At 60.9% G+C, this 11,734-nt stretch overlaps 1 protein-coding gene across 1 annotated transcript; it reads right to left on the minus strand.

The window, feature by feature from the left end:
- Positions 1 to 393: 393 nt before the first annotated feature.
- MMP11 (matrix metallopeptidase 11) lies at positions 394 to 10,588 on the minus strand. The gene is made up of 8 exons (XM_059676707.1): positions 10,452 to 10,588; positions 4,939 to 5,168; positions 3,901 to 4,044; positions 3,684 to 3,817; positions 3,329 to 3,570; positions 2,996 to 3,212; positions 2,057 to 2,314; positions 394 to 1,228 (listed from the first exon to the last, which is right to left on the minus strand). Exons 1-8 carry the CDS (start codon positions 10,557 to 10,559, stop codon positions 1,095 to 1,097), a joined length of 1,467 nt encoding a protein of 488 aa, XP_059532690.1. The 5' UTR covers positions 10,560 to 10,588; the 3' UTR covers positions 394 to 1,094.
- Positions 10,589 to 11,734: the final 1,146 nt, after the last annotated feature.

Genomic DNA, 11,734 nt, shown 5'->3' on the forward strand with positions numbered 1-11,734 from the left:
AAGTGAGGCCTGGAGGCTGGGAGGAGGCCCGAGGTGCCTGTGCCTCAGTTTCCCCACCCAGGAAGCACATAAGAGGGCGCCTAGGAACAGTTCCGGGCCCACAGCCGTTCCTGCCGCGGGAATGGGCAGGATGACAACACTGAGTGGTGTTGGCATGAGCCAAGGCTCCCTGGCTTGGCAGGGTTCCAGGGTCCAGGTGGTTATTTGGTTTGGCGGGTGCATCAGATGAGTGTTGGAGGGGAAGGATCCTTCTCCATTCCTTCCTTAACTTTGTGATTTGTGCCTGACAGTAAGCTGAGCCCTGTGGTGAAACTAGACAGCCCTCCCACCTCCCGAGCCCAGCTCTGCCCCCATCCTGGCCTCCCCATCACAGAGAAACCCCAGGCAAGCAGGTAGGAAATTATCATGACCATGTTTAATGAGAAACCTCAATTAAAAAAAAAAAAGGCTTTGTACACATATTTACATGGCTTTGGAAGGTCTCAGTGCTAGGATGAGGGGGATGGGGAGGGTCTGGCCCAGGAGAGGATTGAGGTATGTTGGGGCCTTCAGAGCCCTGGGTCTCCAGCAGGAAGCACCCCGCTCCCCGGCTGACTCTGGACCTTCTGGCCCGGATCTCGGGGGAACAGATCTCCAGGATCACCAACTGGAAGGCAGCCAGTTCCAAGCTGACGTCTCAGGAAAGGGCAGAAGGCCATGGGGCCCCAGGATCCATGTGCTAGCACCCCTGCAGGAACCTCGAAGCAGGGACAGAGCAAGGGCTCCAGCTCCCGCAAACCTACGGAGGTCCTTTCCTGAGGGACAGGGATAGAGAGCGAGGACAGCTCCCTGAGGTTCGACGGTGACCTGCACAGGTGGGGTAGCGCAGGCCCAATGCCACCCCCACCTGTAATGCCAAAGCCTCCCTGCCCAGTCTGAGACCGTTGCTGGCAGGTGACCACGACCCGCGTGGCCTTGTCTGCAGTTGTCATGTCTGACGAGACACAGGCTCTGTCTCATGCCTGATGCCCACAGTCACAAAGACGGCCACAGGTCTCTAGGGGAAGTCCGTGGCTGGGCAAGGGTCAGGGGCCCTGAGGGCATCCACGCCAGAGTTAGTGGAAGGTGTTGGCAGGTTCTGCACAGCCGAAGAAATCGGGGCCCACGCGACGGGGAAAGCCCTCCAGGACCTTCACCTTCACAGGGTCAAACTTCCAGTAGAGGCGGCCGCGCAGGAAGTAGGCATAACCTGGGGAGAAAGGAGGGTCAGGCCTGGGCGAGTGGACATCAGGCTGAGCCACGGGATGGGCACAGGGGGAGGTCCCGGTGGGCAGGCCTTGGCCACTGCCGAGTCCCTTGAAACCTGCAGGTCTCCAGAACCTCTTTTCCTTTGGGGGAGCCCGTCAGCCTGACAGATGGGGGTGCTTTGGAGTCCCAGTTCCTATCTGCCAGGAAAGCAAGGCCCACTCCCCTCACTAGCCTTCCATATCACTACACCCACCAGCCGGATACATATGGCTATCTTGAGTCCTGTGGGTGCAATAGGCAACCTAGAGTCCGAGGCCACCGAGAGAGAGAGTTCTCCCAACAGGTCCCAGTGTGGGAGAGCACGAGAGAGAGCACTGGACTGTGAGTCCCCAACCTAGTCCTTGGAGATGGCAAGAGGCCAGATGGCTCAATGGTTGGGAGCAGGGCCTGCCTGGGCGGTGATCCTAGCTACCCACCGTCCACCTGGGTGGCCTCAGTTAGGGAACCGCATCACCCGAACCTCTGTTTGCTCCTCTGGAAACTGGGTTCCTAACAGGTACAGCCCCCGAGAATTGCGCGAGACATTTAGGGAGCTGAGGTGTCCGGAGCGTCACCAGTGTGCGATGGTCATTATTACCAGCCGTGACCAAGGGACCCGGGCAAGTCCTTGCACCTCTCTGACTCTCAGTCTAATCTGCAACCTCGTGGTGTAGCACTGCCCAGGCACGAGAAGGGGGCTTGCTGGGGAGAGTGCTGGACAAAGGCCCTGTGATGAAAAACTGCTGCAGCTGCTGCACCGCTTCCCCCAGCCACCCCATCGCCAACGCACCGTCCGCATCCTGGAAGGCGGCATCGACCTCAGAGGGCACGCCTCGCCAGTCCGTGGCCCGGCGGGGCGCTTGGCTGTTCACGCGGCGGGTGCCGGAGTGGAAGCGCCAGTAGTATCCGTTTCGGAAGAAGTAGATCTTGTTCTTCCCAGAGCCCCAGACCAAGGCTGCGTGGACCGGGGACCACAGCAGGCCCAGCTCAGAGAGGGGTGCAGGGCCTACAACTGGCTTCTCACCGTCGTACATCCAGTACTGAGACCCTGCGGGGAAGGGAGGCTGCGATGGGGCCGCGCAGCTGCCACACTGCAGCCGTCGTGGGCCTGCCCAGCGGCCACCACCGCCACAGACTTCCCCAGCCTGTTTCCTTGTCCTGCTTGGCACCCTCGGTGCAGGGGGAGTTGGCATCGGCAGGAATAAGCTGGGGTGGGGCAGGCGCTGGGACGCACCACGTGAGAAAGGTTATTCTAAGTAGCAGAGAGGTGCCCGGGCTCCCGTTCCTTCCCCGGCATCTGACTGCTCACCACCCCCTGGGCCTTAGCTCTGTCCCGGCAGGTCCTGGCTGGGCCTTTGTTTATCAAGTCCCTGCCACCTGGAATGCTCCAGGCTCCCTGCCGGTTGAGAGTTAACAGCACAGGCTCCGGGGTCGCCAGACCTAGATCAAATCCCTGCTTTACCTTTTCCAAGCTGTGCCTTGAGGTGAATCATTTCCCTACCTCTGAGCTGGAGGCCAATGCGTGGCCCACTGTGCAATGCCTTCTATTCTACGCCCACCTTGAGAGCCACCGCCTCCGGGAGGCTCCCAGCTGTGTCCAGAGCAGTGAGCCTCGCTCTCCCTTGACCCTGAGGATTCAGAGCACCTGCCCATCATATTTGTCCATCTGTCCCAACCCCTGGCTATGGCACCCCCGGCTCTTGGAAATCTGAGCATAGCCCCCACTCACCCTGGAAGAACCAGATGTGGCCCTGGGCATCCTCAAAGGCTGCGTCCACGGGGTTGGGCAGTCCCCGCCAGTGGCGCGAGGCCAGCGCAGGGTAGCCAGGCTGCAGCTGGCCCCCGCGCAGCCGCCACACAAAGCCTGCCTTGAAGAAGAAGAGCTCACCACGGATGGTGGCTACCGCGTCAAAGGAGACCTCGCAGGCGTCTGGTGGCGCTTCCGGCTGGCGGTTGGGGGGAGAGGGCCAGGAAAGAGTCCACATTGGAGCCATAGAGACCAGGGGGTGGAAGAGCTGGTGCAGGGCCTCACCTCCTGTCTTCCCACCCTCCGGCACCTCACCTCCAGTGGTGCAATCTCGTTGGTGTCCACCCCAGCCTGGGGGCCCAGAGTTGGAGGCCTGGGGCTGGGGGCTGGCCGGGGCCGGCCATACAGGTGCTGGATGCCCCTGCGGTCATCTGGGCTGAGGCTCGGTGGGTAGCCGAAGGTGTAGAAAGGGGCCATAAGGGCCTTGGCAGCTGTCGTGTGCTGTAACCCGAGTATATGGCCAAATTCATGGGCTGCCACAAGCAGGAGGTCTGTGCCTAGAAAAGGGAAATGGCCCCCTGCAGCAGACACCCCAGCTCAGGGACTCGGAAAGTTCCCGTTCTCCCTGATCTTCAGCGGCCCATTCTGGAAAACGGTCCCCAGGCCATACCCTGGTCGTCCCCAATAGTCCAGGTCTCATCATAGTCGAAGTGGACATCCCCTTCTCGGTTGGTCTTTGGGAAGAAGGCATGGGCCAGGACACCCCCAGGGCCATCAAATGGCAGGTCGTCCCCATGCCAGTACCTGCGGGGGGAGAGGGGAGTGCAGAGTCAGCAGCTGCTGACAGCTGGGGCTGTCCCCAGAGAGGTTCCAGGCCACCGGTTTACCTGGTGAAGTCAATCATGATGTCAGCGCGGCCCTCATGCACTTCAGTAAAAGTGAGTGGTGTCACCTCGCTCCACAACTTCAGGGCCTCCGCCATCGTCCGCTGCACCTGCTCCCGCACCAGCTGCCATGGGTACCGAAGGATCCTGGGGGGGAGGAGAGGGAGCCTGGGCCTCACTCAGGGCAGGGTCAGCCCCTGATGGCTACTGGGCCAGGGTCGCTCAGTGGGGGGTGGCAGGCACGCAGGACACAGGCCAGGTGAGCCTCAGGTGTGGTGCACTGATGTGGGTGCACCCAGGTGTCCGCATTCAGTGGGAAGAACACCGGACCAGGAGCCCCAAGACCCACCTTATAGACCTGACTGGACCGCTCACTGTGGGGAGAACATGACCCTTTGACCTGCCCCCTCTCAGTTCCCAGTTCCCACCCAAGACATTTCTGCGGCCCCCAGCAGTCTCAGCTCCCGAGCCATCTGATGCCACAATAGTCTTCATGTGCCTTCTCTCCCCAGACAAGTCCCCATCTGCACGAGTAGAAGTTTCAGCTTCTGCATCAGGGGCCTCAGGTCACCTGAGCTATTTATTACCTGTCCCCTCACCCCTGTTCCCCACCTGCATGGATCCTGAATAAGGATGCTGGATTAGAACAACGACAAGGTCAACACCCAGCTCCCCAAAGAGGACAGGTAGTGGCTGCCTCATTCCCCATGGAGTCCTAGGGCCTGGTCCTTAGTAGGTGCCCATAGAAGCTGCCTGCATGACAGAGAGCTGTGTGCCAGCAGGTCTGTGGGGCGGCCAGGCATGGGCTGACGGAGGCACTGTCCCTCTGCCATGGGAGGGCGTATGTGTGGAGGGGTGCTGTCTGTGTGTACAATCTAAGTTGGGGTTCAGGAGTGTTGCCCATGGATGGCTCAGGGGCCAGTGGACACATAGGTTTGTGAACCATGGAGATCTGACGCGTCTCAAGAAGCAGGTGTAAGGGTGGCGGGGCGCACACGGACACACAGTGTTCTAGAGTTTGCTCATGGCGGAGGGCCCTACCTGTAGGTGAGGTCAGTCTTCTCCCAGCGCCCACCCGACAGCACGAACCGCTTTTGTCTGTTGCGGGCATTCAGCCCATCAGGTGGGTCAGGCACGCCGCAGCGGGGTGGTCTGGGGCCCCCGGCAGGACCAGGAGCCTCCTGTGCAGCAGGGGCAGGTGCCAGGCTGCTTGGAGGAGCTTCATGCCAGGCCTGTGGCCCCCTCCTCACCAGGTGGCGGCGGTGGGTGTCCTGGGCAGGAGAGAGGATGGGGGGGGGGCAGGTCAGGCCTCTACTCCTCATGGCTCACTGTGAGGGCTGCGGGCTGTCAGCAGCCAAGCTCAGCCCCAGCCCGCTGTGTCTCGGGGCAAGCCGAGGGCAAGAGAAGGCGCGCTCCGGTCACACTGCCGGCCTTTGGCATGAGCTGACTGGTTTCCTGATGGCTTGTTGCAAGGCCTCCTCCTGCCTGCCACTCCGCCTGGAAGGGCCCAGGGCTGCCTGTCACCTGCTCTGGCCATTTGGGCTGATGAGGTCTGAGTGGGGGCACAGACACTATACTCTCCACACACACCCAGGAATGGACCCCACGGAGCTTCTGAGAGGCCAGGCAGCGCCTCCTGCTTCCCCCACCAGTCCCCCCCACCCGCCCCAGCAAATACCATCTACCTCCCTTTCTTCCTGAGTCCCCTCCCTTCCAGTCCCCAGCTCCCATGTCATGTAAGCTACCCCTGCCCAGGACTCCCACCGCAGACACTCTTCAGTGTGGAGGGGCTGCAGTCTGCCTCCATTTGCTTACCTGACAAATGGGGCTAATTCCTCCCCATAGTGTTGATCTGAGGATGAGCCACGGTAATGCATTTAAAGCACATTGGCTGGGGCCAGGTACCCAGTAAGGGCACCTAGTCTGGAAAATGGGTCTGATTTCTGAGGGCAGTTTTGCTCACACTTTACCAGGGCTGGGTGCACACGGCAGGGCTAGATGTGGTCTGCCAGCCCCCTCCATGCCTGAGTGTGTGTGTGTGTGTGTGTGTGGTAGGGAGCAGTTACCTGCTGCCCAGCCCTAGCAAGAGTCCCAGGTGCCAAGTGATTCTGACCTGGAGCTGCCATCCTCTGAAAGTCCCAAGCTTCCTAAAAGAGTTCTAGTTCATGAAAAAAGCAGAAGCTCAGAAAGGCTGGGAGACCCTGCGAAATCCTCCAGCCAGGGCGTGGCAGGGCCAGGTGAGGACTCTGAAGACCCGGCCGAGGCCAAGGCTGGCTGCGGACGATGTGCAAGGCTGGAGGAGAGGCATGTGGCGCAGTTCGCTGAGACTCAGCGCTGGCCTGGTCTGGGCAGCGGTGGCCTCCCCACGGCCATATTTGGGGTGGGAGCCGGGCCACCCAGGCCCCACCCTCAGCCTTGGCCTCGGCCTCAGCCTCTGGCAGCTCTCCCAGGCCCCGGGCTCCTGATCAGCCTCCTCGCCCCCCTCCCTCAAGCTCCCAATTATGGAGCCACCAACAACTCAACCCCCCAGAGCCACCGGACTCAACCCCCCAGAATACCCCGCTATGAAGGGGTCTTCTGAACCCCGAGGCGGCTATGGAGCTACTTGGCATGTGGGGCCCAGAACCGGTTTTCCCTCGGTCTGAGCTTGCTTATTGAACAGTTGGGTACTGGGCTGTGCTGTTAAGTACTCATCACTGTTGCAGTTCCCCTGTATCAAGGCCAGGACCCTGCCCATCACTCCACGGACATGCTCTTAGCCCCTGATGGGACCTCTCACCAACTCCACCTTCATCATGCCCATTTCTCAGACGAGGAAATGGAGCCCAAAGACGTGAAGCAATTTGCCCAAGTAACAGCTGGCAGATGGCAGGCTGTCGGTGCCGCAGCCCGCCCTACCTGCTACCTCTGCTCTGCTCTTTGGGCTGGAGTCCCCCTTCTCCTGGAGGAGGGACCCCAGCTGGCCTCACCTTGGTGAAGAAGAGAAGGGATGGGAACATATTAAGCACCTGCGACTTCCCAGGCACTTTGCAGGCGGGCTCAGTGGACCTCCCCGCTCCTCCCATAAGGTGGGGGTGACACATGTGCCAGGTCTCACACTGAGGATGTGGAGCCCAGGCTTGTGTGACCAGCCATGAGGGCTGCCCCTTCCACTCCCCACACCCCCCCTGACCATCAGGATACAGTTTCCTCCCCCACCCAGGGGCAGGGGTACAGGACCCTCTCTGGGAAGGGAGTGGCCGGCTCTGTTGATGCCCCTGGGCAGAAATCTCTCCTCCTCTCTCTCAGCTCCCAGTGTGGCCTGGAGCAGCCAGCCATGGAGGGAGGGTGGGGAACGGACACACACACCATCCCTTCCTCTCCTGCCCCCACAAGGCACCAAGTCCACCCCCAGAGACCTGGATCATGGTACTCTCCGTGCAGTAGAAAGAGCCACAGACTGAGATTCAGAAGACCCAGTTCTATGCCACCGCATAGAGTGGCCCTGGGCAAGTCACTGTCCTCTCGTAGCCTTGATTTCCCCAGCTATCAAGTGGGAATAGTGCCATGGCAACGGGCCGCATGCCCTCCTTCGGTAATGCCTGCTGCAGCATCTGGCAGAGCCTCTTTCCCGGCCCTGCCCCTTGCCCCTGTGAGCCCCCCTGTCCAACACCTGGGACTCCGCTGTCACCCAATTCCCTAGCGCTCCCGCCACCCCCCTGGCATCAGCCCCCCAAAGTCTCCAGACTTTACATCGTAAAAACAGGAGTTGCAGTCAGAAGGGAGCTTGCAAACCCAGAGAAGAAGAGTGACTCCTGCAGGGTCTCCCCACAAGCAAAGGCCTCTTGCTCCCTGTCTGTGCCACCCTCCTGGGTCTTGGGAAGAGAGTGAGCAGAAGGCACTAGAAAGAAGGCCTCCAGCCAGTAGGATCTTTTGGGGGAAGCCCATCACTTAAGAGCTCTTGGCTTCTTTTTCCCCATTCCTGGGATGGGACACATGCTCCCTGCCCCGGTGACCTCCCACACTCCGTCTTTCTGAGTCCCTCCTGGCCTGGGGCCACGTGGCTGAGCTGGAAGGCCTGGCACCAGGCAGCCCACTGATTCCTCAGATGGGTATGCTGGCCCTCCCAAGGCTGCTGGGATTCAGTGAGCTGGGTGGTGGGCCCTGGGGGTCAGGGAGCAAGCATTTTCCAGAGCCCATAGAGGTCAAGGACTTTACCCAGGGTCACACAGCAAGTGGGGCCAGAGCTGGTCCTAGATCCACACTCACGCTCCCCCCCCACCAGAGCTCTCCTCGCACCCCCTTAGCTCTCGGCCTGTCTCCAAAACCCACGTTGCTGAGAAGTGTTTCTTCTCCTGGTGCGCTCCCTCCTCCTGCACCAGGATCCTCCCTTGGCCAGCCTGTGTGCTGGGAACCCAGCTCGCTCACCCCGTCCTCTGGCCGGCACTAAATCGCAGCCTCCAACATCCTCGAGGAATTTCTCGGCTGACTCAATCTCTTGGCTGAGCTAGAGGCTCAAGGTCAGCCTCTGGGACAACTTCCAATCAGGAAAATGGGAGGCATCCGGTAGAGGGGAGATAAAGGAGGACCCCAGACTAGGAGCCTGCTGGGGAAAGCCAGACTAGCTGGGCCCCTCTGTGGGCCTTAGTTTGCTCTTGGTCCAATAGAGATCATTAATCGTAGCGCTGCCTTCTGCTGTTGGCAGGAGGTGACCCTGACAGGAGGCTGTGAGGAGGACAGGGGAGCATCGTCATGCCATTCTATTTAGCATCAAGCCCCTCTGAGGCTCAGAGAGGCCAAGCAACCTGGCCAAGTCACACAGCCAAGTCGGCAGGCAGGTCCGTCTTCTCCCCGATGCTCATCTCCCCCTCTCACCCCTCCCCAGCTGGTCCCAGGGGCTTCGGGGCTTTCATCAACCCTGAAAGCGGCTGAACTGCGATGGATAAATATTTACATAGCTTTCCTGGCCCTGCCAACAGCAGCCCGGGGATAAACACATCAGGGCGACCCCAGATGCTCTCTGCATATCTGCAGTGACAGACAACAGCCCAGCTCAGACCTGGCCCCAACTGACCCTGCATCCATATCAACGGGGCGGCTGCAGGTGACGGAATGTCTCTGTGTGCCTGGCTGTCCCACTCCCCAAATTACCTCATGCAATAATCCTCAACGCCCAGCAGTGGGCACTGTTACCTCCCACCCCTTTCCGACAAGACCAAGAGGGTGAGGCTCAGAGGCACCAGAGGGCTCACCTAAGGTCACCTGGTTCAAACCCAGATCTCTCCCATTTCACATGGTTCAAACCCAGATCTCTCCCATTTCACATGGTTCAAACCCAGATCTCTCCCATTTCACATGGTTCAAACCCAGATCTCTCCCATTTCTGAACCCGCGGGTTCGACTGCCCCCAAATCGAGGGGACTGGGAGGGGCTGGGGAAGAGGCAAAGCTTCCAGACTGAGGTGCCTCACACTCACCCTACCCCACCCATCCTATCTCCTCTTGCTCCCACAGCCGGTGAGGGCGAGGCTGGCCAGGGCAGAGCTGGGGCGGCTGGACAGAGGGGCCCAGCCCCGTCAGACCTCCCTCCTCACCAGACCACACTCCTGCTTATCACACCTCCCAAGGGTTTCATACCTGCCTGAGCTCACTGGGTGGCTCAGCTGCCAGTAGCGGTGGGGTGGGCTCTCAGGGGCCCACCGTCTGCAGTTGCCCAGGCTCTGACTCCAGGCTCTGCCTGGCCACCCTGTTACTAGTCCCTCAAAGCCCCAGCTTGAGGGGCGCATGCAGCTTTCTGGCCACATGCAGGCTGTCACACCACCACCACCACCACCACCACCACCACCACGACTGGCCCTCCTCTTCTCCTCTCTCACATGAACTCGAACTCGCTTCTTTAGCTCACACATTCTTCCCCCTTCCTTTGCTCTCCCACCCCTTTGCTCTCTGAGGTTCTCAATGCTCCACCCTTGGCCCCCCCTCCGTTCTCACTTTCTCACAGTCACACATACACACACACTAGCTCTCAGCTCCTGCTGTCCTGGCTCCAAGCCTCCCAAACTTGCCACTGGCAGGTGCCTGGGCTCAGACACCATTTCCCCCAGCCCAGCTGCCGGCCTCCCCAGCTCTTCCCGAACCCTCCAGCCCACTGCACACCTGGTGGTGTGCCCACGAAGGCCACACGCCTAGCGGCTGACACCAGCCTGAGACCTGCTCTGCTTTGTCCCTGATAGAGGGCCCTGTCACCACTCCCTCTGCTCCTGCCCTCGGCACACCCCAACATCTGCGGCTGGGGCGCAGCGGAGCGGGTTCCCACGCTGATAGGGGGCGTGTGTCCAGCGCCGAGTCCCGCCTCACCAACCCCGGGCGATCCCCATGCAGGCTCCCCTTGCACACCTCCGGGGACAGGCAGCTCACTATCTATCACGCCCACAACAGGGACCCGGGAGAGGTTTTGGATAACGGGCGGCTCCAGGGTCACCTGGGCGCCCCGTGGGTCCAGCTCGTCTCGGGGGGCCCAGCCCGCGTGCCCGGCACCCCCTGGCCAGGAGCGGCCGGCCGGCGGCGGGCACTCACCGGCGGCCGCGGGGCCCACGCTAGCAGCGGCGGCGGCCAGAGCAGCAGGAGCAAAGGAAGCAGGAGGGCGCGCGGTGCGGCGCCGCGGAGCCGAGCGGCCCGAGCCATCCGCCCCAGGGCTGCTGGGCCTGCTGGGCCGCTCCCGGCCGCCGCCCCTTATAGCCTGCGCTCCGCCCCCGCCCCGCCCCCCGCGCCTTTTGTTCTAAACTCCCCGCCGGGACCGCGGCCGCCGGGTTGGGGGAGGTGGAAAGCGAACAGCTGGCCGGGTAGGGGCCTGGGGCCCCGGAGACCCCGGACTCACCAGGGGCGGGCCGAGCCTGTGGTCTGAGGCCTGGTGCTGGGTGACCCCGGCCCGGGGGTCCTGCTCTGGGCCTCAGTTTCCCCCATGTGCGGTGGGGAGTCCGAGAGAAGGCGCCGTCCCCTCCTCCTGGTCCCTACCCCCATCTTCGGAAGGCGCATCCCCAGCTGGTCTCCCTGGTAGGGCCTGGCCTCTGATCTGCCAGCCTACGACAGGTGGTTATACCCATGGGCAAGTCACTCCCCAGAGCCTTGCTGGGAAAAGGAACAGGAAAATGGGTCCCAGGGGAAACTGAGGCATATGGAGACCGGCCGGCCCCCCAGCTTGGGACCCAGACAATTTATATCGATGGGGAAACGAAGGTCCCAAGAGGGAGGGGCCCCACGGGCTTCTCCATATCAGCAGGCAATGGAGTGTGAGCAGGGGTTCCTCTAGCTCAGCGGTTCTCAACCTGTGGGTCGCGACCCCTTTGGGGGGGGTGTCGAAGGACTCATTCACAGGGGTCGCCTAAGACCATCGGAAAACACATATGTAATTATATAGTTTTTGTGATTAATCACTATGCTTTAATTATGTTTAATTTGTAACAAAATACATCCTGCATATCAGATATTTTCATGACGATTCATAACAGTAGCAACATTACAGTTATGAAGCAGCAACGAAAATAATTTTATGGTTGGGGGCCACCACAACAGGAGGAACTGTATTAAAGGGTCGCGGCCTTAGGAAGATTGAGAATCCCTGCTCTAGCTGGTCAGTGGGAGGGAGGGTGCTGGTAGGGGAGAGTGGGGCCCTGGGGGTGGACCAACAGGCTCTTGGGGCTCCTGAGACCTAAAGCAGGGGGTGGTGTCCACACGCTGGAAGGGGTTGGCCAGTCTTACGCTCCCTGTGGTGACCAGGGAGGGCCTTACCATCTCACCAGGCAATCGGCTCCATCACGGGCAACACTGCGGAGCCAGAAAGCAGGCAGTGGCTTTTGTCC

The sequence above is a fragment of the Myotis daubentonii genome, chromosome 19 (genome assembly GCF_963259705.1).
Source record: "Myotis daubentonii chromosome 19, mMyoDau2.1, whole genome shotgun sequence".
NCBI classification, from domain to species: Eukaryota; Metazoa; Chordata; class Mammalia; order Chiroptera; family Vespertilionidae; genus Myotis; species Myotis daubentonii.